Genomic DNA, 13,189 nt, shown 5'->3' with positions numbered 1-13,189 from the left:
GGTTTTACTGGGCCTTTACATGCCACACCTCCAGAGAACAGTCTAAAACAAATGAAAGAAACCAAAAAATGAAAAAATAATCTAATTCTGATGGACAGCTCTTTGCAGAGTTGTCAGCATCACTCTGCTCAAAGTATTACAATTACACCAAGCAGCAAGCTGTCAGAATGTAGACTCACTGGGCAAGTTATGACGGAATAAATAAACCCTAGTAACTGTTTCATCCTCTCTGTCTGTCTCTGTCACTCACTCACTCTCAGGATATGCCCCTGTCACCGGGATGTGCCACCCTGTCCGCAGCTGCACCCTCAATCATGAAGACGGCTTCTCTTCTGCCTTTGTTGTAGCCCATGAGACGGGACACGTGTAGGTTTTTAAGCGTGACCAGGTGCTATTCAGCCTTTTCAGATTGAAAAGTGGTTTATGTCACTCCAGTTGATGTTTTATTTGTGGTTTCTCATTTTAATTCCACAAGGAATGCATGTTTTCAGATTAATTGCCATACCTTTATGCTCTCAAGGCAAGGACTCTATTCAGAGTAACACAATGGACATAAAAATGCAAGGAAACTTGCCTATCTTTTGGGGATATTAAATAATAGAGAAAGATGTCGGAATGCTTGATAGATGATAATTTGTCCTTACAACCCTACTTGATAATAAGTCAGTCTGTTATGTTGTTCAAAACATCCCTCATGTTGATTTTTGAGCTCATGCTTAAGAGTCCTTGTCTACTGTTTTAGCAAGCCTAATCAGCCTTGCCAGGTCCCTTTTGTGGGTTTCAATTCCTCCTTTAACAACAGTTGCTTAAAGTCTGTAGGCATCTAACATTAAAAAGGATTTCAGAAAAAAAAAACACCACCTACACAGAGATTAGTCACGGAGTCAACCTCCTTATCATCTTCTCCTTATTGAAACTATTGTCAAGGACTTTACCCTCTCAAATACTCTGTCTCTATCTGTTTATCTCTTTCTTTCAAATCCAGTTTTCATTGCACACGTGACAAAGGCTGGTAGACCATCATTACTGTACTGCATCTCACCATCATCCTACTGACAGTCTTTGATTCAGTTTGGCATTAGCACAGACTGAAATAACATTTTATTTAATTCAAAGTCAGATGTCAGGGCCTCTGAGATCCTTTTCTGGCTGGCAGCCACGTAGATTTGATTCCCTCTTAAGCCTCTGTCCTTCCTGTTTTCATATCAATCTCTGCGCAAACTTCTCCATCTGTTTGACATTTGTGATGTAAGATTATATTCACTCATTACATAAATGATACTTCATTGTGCAGAAATGTAGAAACATTACTGTTTAAAAGTTTTGAGTCAATAAGATTTGAAAGACATTATTTAAAGGATTAGTTAACTTTCAGATTTACTCACCACTATGTCATTCAAGATGTTCATGTCTTACTTTCTTCAGTGAAAATGAAGAAATGGGTTGAAGGTCCAAACTGCAGTTTTGGTGCAGCTTCAAACGGCTCTACACAATCCCAGCTGAGGAATAAAGGTCTTATCTAGTGAAACGGTCTGTCATTTTCTAAAAAAAATAAACATTTCTACACTTTTAAACCACAAATGCACTAGCTTTGCGATTCATGTCCGCAACTTCACACATTACGTAATCACGTTGGAAAGGTCATGCTCGATTTTTTATTTTTTTTTGTGTGTGTGCGCTTCGGTTCAAAATTGTCCAACATCGTTGTTTTACCTTTTTTTGTAAAGTGTGACTTTTTTGCACATTTGTTTTGTGAACACTGGGTCAGTACTTTCACCTACGTCACATGTGACCTTTGCGACGTGACTAGTAATGTATAAAGATGTGGATGCAGAGCTAGTGCAAGACAAGCATTTTTGGTTTAAAAGTATATCATTTTTTTTTTTTTTTGAGAAAATGACAGGTCGTTTCACTAGATAAGACCCTTATTCCTCAGCTGGAATTGTGTAGAGCCCTTTGAAGATGTATTAAAACTGCTATTTGGACCTTAAACCCGTTGATCCCCATTGAAGTCCACTATATGGAGAAAAATGCAATGTTTTCCTCAAAAACCCAAATTTCTTTTCGACTGAAGAAAGAAAGACCATCTTGAAGAACATCTTGGATGACATGGGGTAAATAAATCATTAAGAAATGTTTTATTCTGGAAGTGAACTAATCTTTTAAGGATGCATTAAATTGATCAAAAGTGACAGAAATGTTTCGTAACAGTGTAAAAATCTTTACTATTTTAAATAAATGCAGTTAAATGTGTTATAGCATCCACAAAAATAATAAGCAGAACATCAACATCAAATAAGAAATGCTTCTTGAGCAGCAAGTCAGCATATTAGTATGATTTTTGAAGAATCATGTGACACTGAAGACTGGAATAATACTGTAGTTGTTAAATCCAGCTCTTAAAATATAAAACAGTTCTTTTAAATTTTAAAGGAGTAGTTCACTTTTAGAACAAAAATTTACAGATAATGTACTCACTCCCTTGTCATCCAAGATGTTTATGTCTTTCTTTCTTCAGTCGTAAGGAAATTATGGTTTTTGAGGAAAACATTTTAGGATTTCTCTCCATATAATAGACTTCTATAGTGCCCCCGAGTTTGAACTTCCAAAATGCAGCTTCAAATGGCTCTAAACAATCACAGCCGAGGAAAGAAGGGTCTTATCTAGCAAAACGATCGGTTATTTTCTAAAAAAAAATTACAATTTATATACTATTTTATCCTCAAATGCTTGTCTTGTCTAGCTCTGTGTGGAGATTAAAAAGTATATAAATTGTAAATGTTTTTAGAAAATAATCAATTGTTTCACAAGAAAAGACCTTTCTTCTTTGGCTGGGATCATTAAGAGCCCTTTGAAGCTGCATTTAATCTGCATTTTGGAAGTTCAAACTCGGAGGGCACCATAGAAGTCCATTATATCAAGAGAAATCCTGAAATGTTTTCCTCAAAAAACACAATTTCTTTGCGACTGAACAAAGAAAGACATGAACATCTTGGGTGACAAGGGGGTGAGTATATTATCTGTAAATTTTTGTTCTGAAAGTGAACTACTCCTTTAATATATTTTACAATACTACTGTTTTTACTTTATTTTAATCGAATAAATGTAGCTTTTATGAACATAAATGATTACTTTAAAAAAAATCTTACTGACCCTTGACTTTTAAGCAGCAGTGTAAATGTTTACATTTTTATTTGTTAGTTTTTCAGCATCTCTTCTAGACTCATCCATGTTTGATGTTGAATATACATGAGGAGTCCAGTCAGATTCATTGTGAGCAGGCCCACCAGCTGCAGTGCTGCAGAAATGACCAAAATGACAGACAAAATGTCACAGCTAGTTAGACAACAGATTTAGATTAACATTAAAAACAAGCTTTCATTGCTTTGTTGTGTCTTGCCTGGTTAGGTCACAGTGTCATATTGTAATTTCATACCCAGTAATAAAGATGGGAGGTGCCGGAGGTGCATCTCTCATATAGACATATAACTATGCTAATTGGAGTAGAAAATGTTACTTCTGGCCATTGCTGCACTCAAATGTTCCTGCTTACCATAATCATGCCTTGTCTGTAGGCTGGGAATGGAGCATGACGGTCAGGGCAACCGCTGCGGTGACGAAACAGCCATGGGAAGTGTCATGGCCCCTCTGGTGCAAGCAGCCTTCCACCGCTACCACTGGTCGATGTGCAGTGGACAAGAACTGAAGAGATACATTCAGTGAGTTCACACTTCTCACAACTCTCTATGTTTTATTTAGAAAACTGGAAGGCCTTGAACTTATATGTGTATTTTTAATATAAATGTGTCTCCTCACTGATATGCCTATGATGGATATCGCTCATGAGTTACTTGTGCGTAAACATTGGCCTTTGTTTTGACTGGAGCTCTGCTTTGTTTGGTGTCACCTTAAGTTCAGTTGACTGTTTGTTTACCTGAATTAGAGTCACCAATAGGTCACTTGCTGTGAGAGAGTAGAAGTGTGAGATCAAAGGGCTTTAATTTAACTGGTCAGTAGATTGTCCTGATATCCTACAGCGTACAGACAACGTGACCAACAGGGATTAACTCTAAAGCAGCCCATAATTGCTGCTTTAGCCATGAAGATGATAGTGTTTGCCCCATTACTCCAGCAGCATATTAACTAAATACACTGTGCAATGGTTTTGTTTTTATAAGACCCTCTTTACAAATGTGTTTGAGCTCTTTTTAATTTCTGTTTTGAATCTGATCCTCCTTTGAAGTCATAGTCAGGCGATTTAGAAATAATATGGCATATTTAAAGAGATAACCGTTTCATCTGCATGGATACTTTTGCTAAAAAACAAACCACACACACACACACACACACACACACACACACACACACACACACACACATGTTGGGTTTACATGTTTTATGGGGACATTCCATAGGCGTAATGGTTTTTATACTGTACAAACCGTACTTTCTATCGCCCTACACCTACCCTACACCTAAACCTAGCCCTCACAGGAGATTGTGCACACTTTTACTTCCTCAAAAAAACTCATTGTGCATGATTTATAAGAGAAATGTCCCCACAAGGTCAAAATCTACTGGTATTCCTATCCTTGTGGGGACATTTGGTCCCCACAACGTGATGAATACCAGGTACACACACACACACACACACACACACACACACGCACGCACGCACGCACGCACGCACGCACAAAAAAATGGACATTCACGGTTTGTTTCACAGACTGATATGCTATGTTCTGCACCTGGGACACTTTGAAGTGTCTGTTTATATGATAAATAATGTAAAAAGTCTTTTTTTATTATTTAAAGAGACACTTCACATAAAAATGCAATTTTGCATCATTTACAAACCCTTATGTCATTTCAAACCTGCTTGACCTTTTTTCTTCTGTGGAACACACACACATGAACACACACAAAACGATATTTGAAAAGTGTCTCTTATTCAATATAATAGTAGTAGAAGCTGTTTTGGACCCCCACTGACTATGATTATATGGACAAAACATCTCATTTTCAGGTAAGAAAAGACAAGTATAAAAATGTGAATTAACAAAGGAGCAAACTGAGACCCGTTATACACGCTATATTCTAGGTTTAAGGATTTGGGCTGAATTTCTGTAATAGACCTCTCAATTTGAGGTCATTTATTCATTTGAGCCCTCATTTATTCACTCAATCAGTTCAGAAGACATCTAGTGCCACTTAAGGATTTTCAAATTTATATACTGGCCCATGTTCAGGGTTAATCCTGTCATGGCCAAGGGTTGATGGGATGTAAATTACCCATGAATCTCGGCAACTTACCGCGGCCAATACAAATGAGATGTTGAGTAGCTCTCTGTGACAGGAAAAGCCTTTTCAGCATTGTCTATTGAGTTTGAAGTGGTCACTATTCTAGGTAGCCATTGAGCAGTGTCGAATAAATGATTTTTCCATTCACACCAAGAAAATCAATGCATTTGCATTTACCAATACCCTTTTTAGGGGGGCTATTTCTTTTTTACTTACAACTAAACTCTTGCATAACCTTTAACTTGAACAGCGCTCTTAAAGAAATGCTCATGATTAAGAGCAGACACAGATTTATTTCTGATAATGAAAAGGCCTCACTTTCACTAGAAATCCTTGAGTAGCTCTTCGCTGGCCTCAGCTTAAATTAGCCAGTGGGCGAAGGAAATCTCTGAAGAGACTTTTGAAGTTCAAAATCTCTTTGTGGGTTGAAAGTTTTGAAAGCACTTTCTCTGCATGTCTTGGCCTCACTTAGCACTTCAGGATTTTGAACATTTACTGTAAATTATCTACTGAATGGATATCAGGATTCAGTTTTTCTAGGGTTCAATATGGGCTCCGTTTATTGATAAGAATCATATGAATCATCTAGAATGTACAAGTCTCATGTCCACTTTAGGCTTACCATTTGCTACTGAACTTTAGAAGTGGCTTCCAAAGTTTGTAGGGCCATTCATTAAACACATTTATTAGGTTTACTTAAACAGCTATAGTAACTTTGTTTGTTTTTCACAGTTCATATGACTGCCTGCTGGACGATCCCTTTAAACATGACTGGCCACAGCTCCCCGAACTTCCCGGCATCAATTACTCCATGGATGAGCAGTGTCGCTTTGATTTTGGCGTTGGATACAAAATCTGTACTTCAGTGAGTATGGCTAGAGGCTACATTCTCCCTTGACAGATCTGATAAATATCAGTCATTAAAGCATGCACCAAAAAGTCAGTCTTTTAGTTTTTTGGTATTTTAACGAATAACCCTGTCCAAGGTCATTTAGCTGGATGTGCTTCAAATATTTTTTAAATATTTCAACGCCAGATTTCATTTATGAATGAGAACATATAAAGAAAGTCTGTGTCTGTTATAATATTAGTTTCTAGCTATTTTCTTCACAGCTAAATATGTTCTTTTATGTTCTGTTAACCCCCCTAAAACCCTCAGCTCTAAACACTTTCAAGTATGAAATGAATAGGTGCTGCAAAGTCCCAATCACATGTATAGTGTCAGGGAAAAGAGCCTCACACCTGGTTTATGACCTGACACTGAGAACCAGCAGATGGCAAGATGTTTGGCGTTCTGTCATCAAAGGCTGTAACACTAGTAAACAAGAACAGCATGCTGTGATCCTTCCTCCCAGCCTCTCTCTCATGCCTGAAAAATCTGTGCCAAGCTGTGCACCACAGCCCGACAAAACTCGCATCCCCATGAAATATTCTGTGACCCCACTAATCATGCTTTAAACAGTTGGTTCTCTGAAGACATGAGAAAAGTGGCCCCATTGTCAGTGTTGATAGAAGGAGTTAGATTGTAATGGGCTTGTAAACAAAATATTTGTTAGGAACTCTTTGTTGCTTCTCCCATCTGCAGAGTGACATTTTAATTAGCTCTCTGAGGAGTCTGTAGTACAAAAAAGGTAATTTTGCGGCTGAGCTTTTTTTATTTATTCCATGACTGTACTGTGTAATTATATTGAATGTTTAATACTCATATTATACATGCATGAAATTCTGTCAGGTTCTTCACCTTTATGTTGATTCAAACCTGTCTTCAGTAATGCACAAAAGGAACAAAAGACAATAAAATTCTTACGTTTGTTCTAATTGTATTTTTATGTGCACTTTCAACGAATGATGACTGAGGTCTTGAAACTTTAAAAGCATGTAAAAACACTCTAAGAAGATATAAAATCATAAAAACTGTTAAAAGTCACACAATAGCTACAAAAGAAGAATGGCATGTGGGTTTGGATCAAAATGAAGGTGAATAATTAATGGTAGAATGTATTTATTTATTTATTTATTTTGATAACTTGTACGTATTAAAGAAACAGCGACAGACAGCTTCAACATTTCTCACATTATCACAGTTTATTCTAGCCTGGAAAAATCCAGACCCTAATCTATTAAGATTAAGGGTCTGGCATCGAGCAATGAAAAGGGCCTAACTCGAGGGGCGGCACCAAGCGTGCATATGAAACTCTCACTGCACGCAATTGGATAACGCCACGACCAATCACAACAATACACGGTGTGACGTATCCAGAGCGACGGTGAACATATAAGAGTGGATTTCAATGCTATGACATAAACAATGTGACAAGATTAATAACTATTAATTACGACAGCCGAATCAACCTCATAAAACAATTAGGTCCGATCAAACTATTCATTAACTATCAGCTAATATGTGGATGGACGCTAGCTTTTCATTCAGCAGCGAGACATATCGTCCTGTTCAAGTTAGGCTACTGTATTACTATTGAATAGTTCCGTTTTTCGTTACAGTAAGTTTACCAAGTGACTCTTACCATTTGTAAATGAGATGGACCTCATCCACCACAATCCTGATCAGGTTGTCTCGGGAGACCTTGTTCGATAACATTTATCGCCACTTCTTTTTTAACAGCCAGGACTCGGGACTGCCGAATGCTATCTGGAATTGCCCGCTTCGGATCTGTTCCTCTTCGCGGTCGCCCCATACGCTTAACTACCAGCGGAGCTAACTGATAAATTAAACTCTTGCCGTATCCAGTCGGCAAAACGGCAAAAATTCGAGCGCGGTTTTCTGTCCCTCTTTTATATGAAAAGCCAAGTCTAACTCGTTCATTGTAGCGGCCAAAGCCGTTTCAAACAACTGGTGTTCATCTGTAGCCATCTTTCAATGTTTAGCCTTCTAAATGATTCCGGAGGTTGCAGCGCTGTCGTCATCAGCTTAGCTCGCCTCTGGCCCGCCTACATCAGATACACCGATTTGATTGGTTCCCAGAACATATTGCAGTAACATGCATCATTGCTCGATGCCAGAGTGTCTTGCAGAGACAATTCAAATTGTGCTCTCACGAGACCTCTGGATTTCCAGGGTAAGTTTATTCACTATAGTTTAGAAAATGGTAAGAAAATATAACAAGAAATCAGAGTTAAACTGTGCCAGAAAAAAAATGTATCATGATAATGTCAGATAACTTTGATAGAAAGGTGATGGATTACAATCAAAATTTTAGACAACTGTTAGTATGACAGTATATACACAAATACCAATACTTGATTGACAAATTACCAAGCAGTGCTTCATTTTATTCAGTCTCTGGTGTAAAAAGGTTGCATTAGCAATTAAAGAAAAAACACTTAAGCAAAACATGGTCAGGTCAAAGTGAATAAATTTTGGTCCCAAATTTGTTATCAGTTTTACTGGTAGTCAACTGTATGAAGAATTTTTAGGGATAATATGTCGCAGTTTACTTCATTTTGCTATCCTCACATGAAATATAAAAAATTATATCTGGTGTCTAAATAATTTTTGGTTTGACTTTACATCTGATTATGATTTTGGAAAAATGATTAGAGAAGTCTAGCATATGTTACCAGATAAAATCCTGTCATTTCACCAGAGTAATGACATTTTATTTAAAAACTGCAAAAGGGAAAAAGAAACGTGTAGAGATGCACCGATTGCAATTTTCTTGGCCAATACGATTTTTCCGAAGTGTGACCTGCCGATTCCGATTTTATTTTTTTAAGAACTGTAATGAAAGCATAGGCCTATACAGAAATATTTTCTTTAATTAAATTTATTTTATAATAAAATAAATTTTTAAACATTATAGGATCTTCTTACAACAAAATAACTTTAACAACAAAATAAAGTGCTTTGTGCCTTCGAAAAAGGTACAGTATAAAATTAGTTCCTGTAACTAACATAGTATAGTTATACTAACAAAAATCTTTTCCTCAATGTATTTATTTTATTTTATAATAAAAGAAATGTATAAATATTACAGCATCTTCTCATATTAAAATAACTTTAACAAAATAAAGTGCTCTGAGCCTTGAAAACATTAGAAATAAAATATAAGTAACAAAGCAGGCATACAAAAATCTACTTTTCTTCAATGAATTTTATATGGATTTTTTTTTAAACATTAATTACAGGATCATCTCACAACAATAACTTTAATAACAAAACGTGCACTGTGTCTTCAAACAGGTAGAAATAACAATGCCAGTACTAAATGCTATTACTTGAGCATTAATGGCAAATTTTCCTTGATAAAGAGAAGCATTTCTGCCTTGTCACCAGTTAATCCAGCGGTAACGTTACTACACTTCGTAACATTCATTCACATATTTGCGCTACGCCACCGCATACAGCGTCTTCACACACAGATGATATTTACCAGAGAAGTGTAATATAAATGCATCTGTAAATAAATACAAATTAGTGCGCGGCTGCGACGTAATTGCATGTGCTTCTGGCAATAAAAGGATCGGCTAGGAATCCGCAAGAGGAGAAATTGACCGGCCGGTCTCCGATCCACGCCGATCATGCGAAAATCGGCCGATTCCGATCACTAGCCGATCAATCGGTGCATCTCTAGAAATGTGCACACATGAATTATTCACAATAAAATGTCAATAACTTGCGTTTAGAAAGAAAAGAGGATGATTCCATGTCATGCCAACTTTAATAGAATGACAGAAGAATATCCAGTAATCGAAACTGGCTTCACCAATTGGTTGTCTCATACAGTGCAGTGTGTGAAAGATTGAGCCAGTGACAGAACTAAAGACAACTGATATTCTTTAGTCCAGTTGCATGCCAAGGGACTTGTTAGAGGATTTAAATGGAAGTTCATTTTACAGAAACAGTCTTTCCCATTTATGCCGACAACATAGTGCCGTTTCTCCCTTGGGCACATCCGTCCATTCATTAACCGTATGTCTGAGCCTTCCTACTCCACACGGCATTGCAAATAAGCAGTACTTTTTTGGTGAAGAACACAGAACTCAGATGTGAACCTTGAATTTCAGCTGTCATCTATTAGCTTCCTCTCCCGGTCTTGGTATCCATTAAATTATTTGTTTAAATTTCTGTGTCATTGTTGTTGTTGTTTTCTAAGAAAGACTATCCGGCAGAATACTGTTTGGATTCTTAATATTGTAATATGTATGCTACATACTCCTGCTGTGTTTAATGAAAGTAAAAATACTGAATAGAAGTCCAGCTGTGCATGTATCAGTCTCTAATGGACAACAGTGTCATTTCTGAAATTGTACTTGCATTCCGAATCACATTAATTTGTCATAATCAAACCCTGTGAATTTAGTGATAAATTAACGTTCTCCTGTTTTATTTAAAAATAGATGTCATTTGGTTAATTGCGTCTCATGAAATTACATTATAATATGCTTCTAAAGTGCTGTATGCCAACAAACAACTGTGTAGAAACCACAGCTGATGTGAATTAAACAGAATAAACCATCAGAATCTCAAATGTATCTATTGAGGCCAAAATACTCAAACCGTGTCAACACCGGACACGAGCGGTGCAATGCAACAAAAGCCAATAGATACCAATTATAATCAGTGATTGTGTCTTCTGACAACAGGGCATATGGATTTGCAGCATTTACTTTGATGCATCAAATGTAGACCGGCTCAAGCTGTTGCAGTGTAGACATAGTGTTTGATGAAACGCAATGACAGATGGGTAAATTTCACTATGAAATATTGATGTATACTTATTCGTCCCGTCATGCTGAACATATACGTTTTTTTTTTGTTTTTTTTTGTTCTGGAATCTCACTCTCAGATGGCACTCACACTAATTTCCTGAGTGTCTATCAGTAGCAGTAGCTCCAGAGTGCCACTGGCAGCCTCAAGAGGAAAAATCAATTCAGTATTTTTTTTTTCTGAATCTCTTCTCAAGCACGTTCCTAAAAGGAAAAGGATTGTCAGGCCTTATCTCTTGTGGAATTGTAGCTCGGCCAAAGAAGTTCAGAATTCTTTTAAATTTGTCTCGCCATTTAATTCTCTCTGACTCTCTCTCTCGTAAAATGCCAAGCAACCAACCATGGGCACTTTTCTGTCTCTTCAGTTTCGCACATTTGATCCTTGCAAGCAGCTGTGGTGCAGTCATCCAGATAACCCTTACTTCTGCAAGACCAAAAAAGGGCCTCCATTAGACGGGACTGAATGTGCACCTGGGAAGGTAATTCTATGTGTCCAAGTTTTGCTGCGCTTACTTTGTCCTGTTGTTCCCAATTTGATTCTGTCTTACTCCTTCCCCCGTAGTGGTGCTACAAAGGTCACTGCATGTGGAAGAATGCCAACCAAGTGAAGCTAGATGGAGCCTGGAGTGCCTGGAGCAAGTATGGTTCCTGCTCTCGCTCCTGTGGGACGGGTGTCCGCTTCAGAACCCGCCAGTGCAACAACCCTGCGTATGTTATCTACTGTACTCACAGTCAGGATTGCTAATGAAGATCACTGGCACCCTAGAGTACTTTATATAATCAGATTCAGTCATCTTATGGATGGTTGCAGACTCTTTGAAATAAGAAAAGAGCTAACTATCTAGAAATATAGCATGCAGGCTGCAAACATGATTGACTCTGGCCAATTTAGACGAAAGGTCAATTAGTTTGTCCTTTTATATCAGTATAATTCCAATAACTCTTATATTTAAAACCACAGAACCTCTGCATTAGGCCTGCTTATTTTTCTCCTAATGATAGAGATTTTATAAAAGCATGAAAATGTCTGATTACCTGTTTACGTTCATACATCTCTTTTATTGAGAAAAATCTGCACAGGGTGTTTTTAATCAGAAGAGCTGCCGTCTTTGACATCTAAGTGTAATTTTCTTTTTGAGGAGGACGGTATTTTTTGTGTCGAGCAAACGAGTGGTTGCTTCTTAATTAGCATGCATGCTTTGAGATTGAAGGAAGCAAGAGAGCTAGGAATTTAGTTTTCTTTTTAATGCCTGCACATCAGTGTGCTAGTTGTGAGAAGTGTTAGTTAAGGACTTGTTAAACGCCATTTGAGTTGAACAGATGCTCGCACTTACCGAAAATATGCATGATTGAAAATTCAAAGTTAGGCTCAGTAATATAAGCTGCAGAGCTTTGAACTGTTGTAAAAACATCATACATCTTTTGCGTTGGTTGTTGTTCCATCCAAACATCGATTATGTTTTCTGGATCCAGATCTAAATATTTTATTTGATGAAAGAAGGCATCGATATGTTTCTAATATCTGTTTGTGCCAGAGTTTTTGGGGTAACCTTGGTTATTGACTGCTTTTTAAACCATACTTGAGTGTTTAAAGTCCTTTGTTGACCTTTGTTTGAACATTATCTGTTATCCGTTAGTCCATCTAATGGAGGTCAGGACTGTCCAGGGGTGAACTATGACTACCAGCTGTGTAACATTGATGAATGCCCCAAAAACTTTGAGGACTTCAGAGCTCAACAGTGTCAACTTCGCAACTCCCACTTTGAATATCAGAATGCCAAACACCATTGGCTTCCCTACGAACACACAGATGGTGAGTTTGTCAGATTTGAAAGCAATCTAATTTGGGGAAATATGTTTTTATAACTTCAACTGAGTGAAATCGAGTGCAACAATGCCTGGCATTGTTTTAAGACACTTTTTAGCAGTCTTGTTCTGGACGTATTTCTCCATGAAAGAAAGAGATTGTGTCGATACATATAATGAAGTATATTATTTTTGCTGAAACACATTGTTTGGCAACCATGTACACTACCAGTCAAACGTTTTTGAACAGTAAGATTTTTTATGTTATTTTATAGAAATCTCTTCTGCTCACCAAGCCTGCATTTATGTGATCCAAAGTATTGCAAATATTTTTTTACTATTTAAAATAACTGTT

The 13,189-nt window shown here is 37.3% G+C and overlaps 1 protein-coding gene across 1 annotated transcript; it reads left to right on the top strand.

Annotated features, from left to right (window-relative positions):
- Positions 1-260: 260 nt before the first annotated feature.
- Positions 261-12,841, top strand: LOC141317263 (A disintegrin and metalloproteinase with thrombospondin motifs 3-like; the record flags this gene model as incomplete). Its single annotated transcript, XM_073833022.1, has 6 exons — positions 261-366; positions 3,576-3,719; positions 6,034-6,166; positions 11,394-11,507; positions 11,591-11,736; positions 12,666-12,841. Coding segments are annotated over 6 exons (819 nt in total), but the record flags the coding sequence as incomplete, so codon positions are not given.
- Positions 12,842-13,189: the final 348 nt, after the last annotated feature.

Source organism: Garra rufa, unplaced genomic scaffold (genome assembly GCF_049309525.1).
Source record: "Garra rufa unplaced genomic scaffold, GarRuf1.0 hap1_unplaced_589, whole genome shotgun sequence".
Taxonomy (NCBI): Eukaryota; Metazoa; Chordata; class Actinopteri; order Cypriniformes; family Cyprinidae; genus Garra; species Garra rufa.
The sequence above is the reverse complement of the archived record's forward strand: the minus strand, read 5'-3'. Positions and strand labels throughout refer to the sequence as shown.